Below are 4,112 nucleotides of genomic sequence, written 5' to 3'. Positions count from 1 at the left end.
CTGTGTGTGCATAATAAAGTCTGTGTGTGTTTAATAAAGTCTGTGTGTGCATAATAAAGTCTGTGTGTGTTTAATAAAGTTTGTGTGTGTGTAATAAAGTCTGTGTGTGTTTAATAAAGTTTGTGTGTGTGTAATAAAGTCTGTGTGTGTTTAATAAAGTTTGTGTGTGTGTAATACAGTTTGTGTGCGTGTAAAACATGATTTGTAACCCGAAAAAACATTTTGTACGTAACTTTGGGTATTTGCAAGTGTGTATTCAAATGTAAACACAAATGAACAAATTCACAGTCAAAATCAAAACTGACTGGTCATTATCTGTTTCTTATATCAAAAAGTAGAACTAATGAGCTATTTTTCTGTCTTTTTCTTTTGTCCGTCATCCTCAATAAATAAAATGTTCACTTGTCTCTCCCCTTCAAGAGACATAAACCCCGCTCCCAATCTGTTCTCCTCAAACAAAAATGTCCACCTGTCTGTCTCCCTCAAACAATAAAAACATCTGCCCATCTCTCTCCCTCAAACTACAAAATGTACACCAATCTATAAAACCACATACCTGTCTGTCCACCTCTGGCAGTAGCTGAAGCAGTTGTTGCTGAGAATGTGGTGGGAAAGCTGAGAATGTCCTCACATTGATGAGAGCTCTGATATTGGTGTTCACCAGGATTGAACCAGGTGTTTCAAAGTCCACATCAACACCACCTCGACTCCTCTTCATGGGACCTAAAAAAAACAACACCACAAGCCTAACTCAGCTAGCTCCATGTGACGTTAAAAACATCTGAAAGCACTGCAGGGCTGAGCACCCATAAAAACAGTCAGGTTATCCTGCCTYATAGATTTGACAAAGCAGTTAAAACTCTTTAATACCAGATGGTCTGTCCTGTTTAGAACCTTCGACTGATCCTTCTAAGGGTTYTTTTGGAAAAAGTGTCAGAGATGAAGGATAACTTACCTGAGTGAAGTCAGCCAGCCCCACCACATTGACAGAATTAAAAAAAAAACTGGTGTCAAAAGTTTGTGCTACATTTGTGCAGCAAATAATTTCATTTGTGCTGCTTTTATTTTTAAAGGTATTGATTTTTTTTTCTTCTGGAGGCCAGAAGCATTTTCTGTATATGTGAATGAGGGCACCAAAGTTCACCTATTTGCCTACATGCAGGCCATTTTCTAGCCTCATGCACTGCCCTACTGTAAACTTGACTATTCCACCTTTTGCTTAGTTTTGTATTAAAGAATACACGCATGGATAAAATTGTTGGTAATCCTCGTTTAATGAAAGAAATGCTCACAATGGTCACAGAAATAACTTGAATCTGACAAAAGTAAACAAAAATTCAAATGAATGTCACATTGTTTTTCAGCCATGTTTCAAAAACAAACAAACAAACAAACAATAAATAAATAAATAAACCTCATGAAACAGGGACAGAAATGATGGTGGCCTTTCACTAAGTCAATAAATCAATTAATGGTAAGATAAATTATTTTGAGGTCGATAAAAAAATGCCGATAATTTTTATTTGCCTGTTTGCTTGTTTACTTCCGACTCTCCCTCTCTGTGCTCCGGTGCACAGGGTATTCGATTGACCCCCCCCCCCCCCCACCCATCCTGTTTTCTTAGCGTCAGAAGGAGTGAACTCTCGCGTTAGGTATTGCCAGGTGTGTGGTCTCATACCTCTTTAGCATGAGAGTTTGTAGCAATAACAAACTAAAGAAACATTGTTGGGATTCTGAGAAATGAAGATGGAATTGGTTTCAAAGCCGAATGCTACCACTGCAGTGYGGGAGCACTTGGATTCARACCCAATGACCRTGGMGAACYAYTTAACCTGTGTGAGTCGGTTATGTCAAATTTGTTGTGAAACAAAACAGCAACTAAAAGTAGCAATACTACAAACTTGCACCTAAAATATAATCATTCAATGACTTTTTCCCAGCTGGGGAAAACGTCTCAGTCTCAGTCTTCCCAAAAGTCCACAATGACCGAATGTTCAACCAACAAGCGACATACAAAAATGGGAAGTCCGAAGTGGTGCATACCCACAGACAGCGCAGTTTGCTTCATCTCTAAAGATATACTGCTCTTTATTAACTGTTTCAGTTGTGTGTGTGTGTGTGTGTGTGTGTGTGTGTGTGGTGTTTAATTTATATTTTTTTATTCAAGTGCATTTCTTTTTGCTAGAGAATGTTAGAAACATTCTTTAAAAATTTAAATTTATTGATCTTTGAGAGGATGTACTTGCATTATTACGCTATTATCATAATGGTTTTAAAATGGTCACCAAACAATTTTATCGTTTATCGCAATAATTTCTGAGACAATTAATCATCCAGCAAAATTTGTTATTGTGACAGRACTAGGTACCCTTAACTTAATATTTTGTTGCACAACCTTTTGAGGCAATYGCTGCAGTCCTGTAACTGTCRATGAGATTTCTGTACCTCAGCAGGTATCTTGTTTCACTCCTCATCAGCAAACTGCTCCAGTTGTCTCAGGTTTGAAGGGTGTCTTATCCAGACTGCATGTTTCAACTCCTTCCAAAGACGCTCAATACAATTTAGGTCAGGGATCATAGAAGTCCACTTCAGAATAGTCCAATGTCTTTTAGCCATTCTTGGGTGTTTTTAGCTGTGTTTTGTTATCCTGTTGCAAGACCCATGACCTGCTGAGACCAAGCTTTCTGACACTGGGCAGCACATTTCTCTCTAGAATCCCTTGATAGTCTTGAGATTTCATTGTACTCGGCACAGATTCAAGACACCCTCCAATGAAGTCTACTTTGGCTCAAAGAAAGACGAATGGTGCGATCTGACACTGAAGTTCCTTGAGCTTGAAGTTCACCTTTAATCTCTTTAGAAGTTTCTCTCGTCTTTTTTGTTACCATTTGTATTACTTGTCTCTTTGATTAGTCATCAATTTTCCTCCTGTGGCCACATCCAGGGAGGWTGGYTACAGTCCCATGGATCTTAAATTTCTGAATATGTGCAACTGTAGTCACAAGAACATCAAGCTGCTTGGAGATGATCTTATAACCTTTAACATGCTTGTCTGTATTTTTCTTTCTAATCTCCAGAGACGACACTTTCCTTCACTTCCTTTGGTCCATGTTAAGTGTGGTACAAACCATGTCACCTATATACAGCCCCACTGACTGACTACAAGATTGTAGACACCTGTGATGCTAACTAGTGGACACACCTCTGATTAACCATGTCCCTTTGGTCACATTATTTTCAGGGGTACCATCAATTCTTCCAGGCTTGCTTAATGAGTTTTACTTTATTTTTTAAATTCTGACTTTTTGACCTTTAAACTTTCATTATCTTCAAAACAAAAGCAGCACAAACAAACACAAACGTAGCAATTGATTGGCACCAGTTTTGTTTGATTTGGGTAATGTTGGGGGGCTGGTTGACCTTTGATGACCYCTGGAAACATTGTAAAAATGATAGAGGGCAAACAAATTGGGCACAGATATGTCTGAGACAAATCCTGAACTCCTGAAGTGGATAGATGGAAGGGATCGTCCATCCTGCCTATGCCATTACCAGGAAGAACCTCTGTCAGGAATATGACATTGCCAGCTGATATCGGATATCGGTCCGATATCAGCCAAAAAATGAGTATCGGATTTTATCGGCCTGCATAAAAAATGTCCGATATAAGCGCTCCGATATTAGCAGTTCAATCCAGCAGTTCACTGACTCCACTCCAAGTGTTTCTATCCAGCAGCGCTTGGATCCAGCATGCAGAGCTCACGTGATCACAACAACATGCTGCGCTAACAAGTTAGCAAGAATGTCGGCAGAACTTTCTGTTTTCATCAGAAACAGAGTTGAAGCTAAGTGCAAAGTTGTCACGCACAAGTTTTCTGAGGGGGAACAGAACCGTGAACGTTTTAAACCGGAGCTACAACTACTCTCCACTCTGGAAGCTTTGCGGTTCGGCTCGGTTCGTTCAGCCTCGGTCCAGTGACCGCACACAGCCGCTCTGTTTCGGAACCTCCTCTCTGGTCCGGTCGGTGGTTCTAAGCTGGCAGAAGCGAGGACAGCACGCTTACAGTTTTGACATCCCGTGGATTAGTTCTTGATGGACAGAAGAAAGGAGA

General features: G+C 39.9%; 1 protein-coding gene across 2 annotated transcripts in view; it reads right to left on the bottom strand.

The window, feature by feature from the left end:
• Window positions 1-4,112, bottom strand: part of asxl1 (ASXL transcriptional regulator 1) — a 44,433-nt gene that overhangs the window by 20,125 nt on the left and 20,196 nt on the right. For both annotated transcript variants that reach the window (XM_014031322.1, XM_014031323.1), the window contains one exon: window positions 557-723. In XM_014031322.1, coding sequence (XP_013886776.1) covers window positions 557-723 — 167 coding nt within the window. The remainder of the gene's footprint in view (window positions 1-556; window positions 724-4,112) is intronic.

Source organism: Austrofundulus limnaeus, unplaced genomic scaffold (genome assembly GCF_001266775.1).
Source record: "Austrofundulus limnaeus strain Quisiro unplaced genomic scaffold, Austrofundulus_limnaeus-1.0 Scaffold1224, whole genome shotgun sequence".
NCBI classification, from domain to species: Eukaryota; Metazoa; Chordata; class Actinopteri; order Cyprinodontiformes; family Rivulidae; genus Austrofundulus; species Austrofundulus limnaeus.
This window is presented reverse-complemented; position numbering and strand designations above follow the sequence as displayed.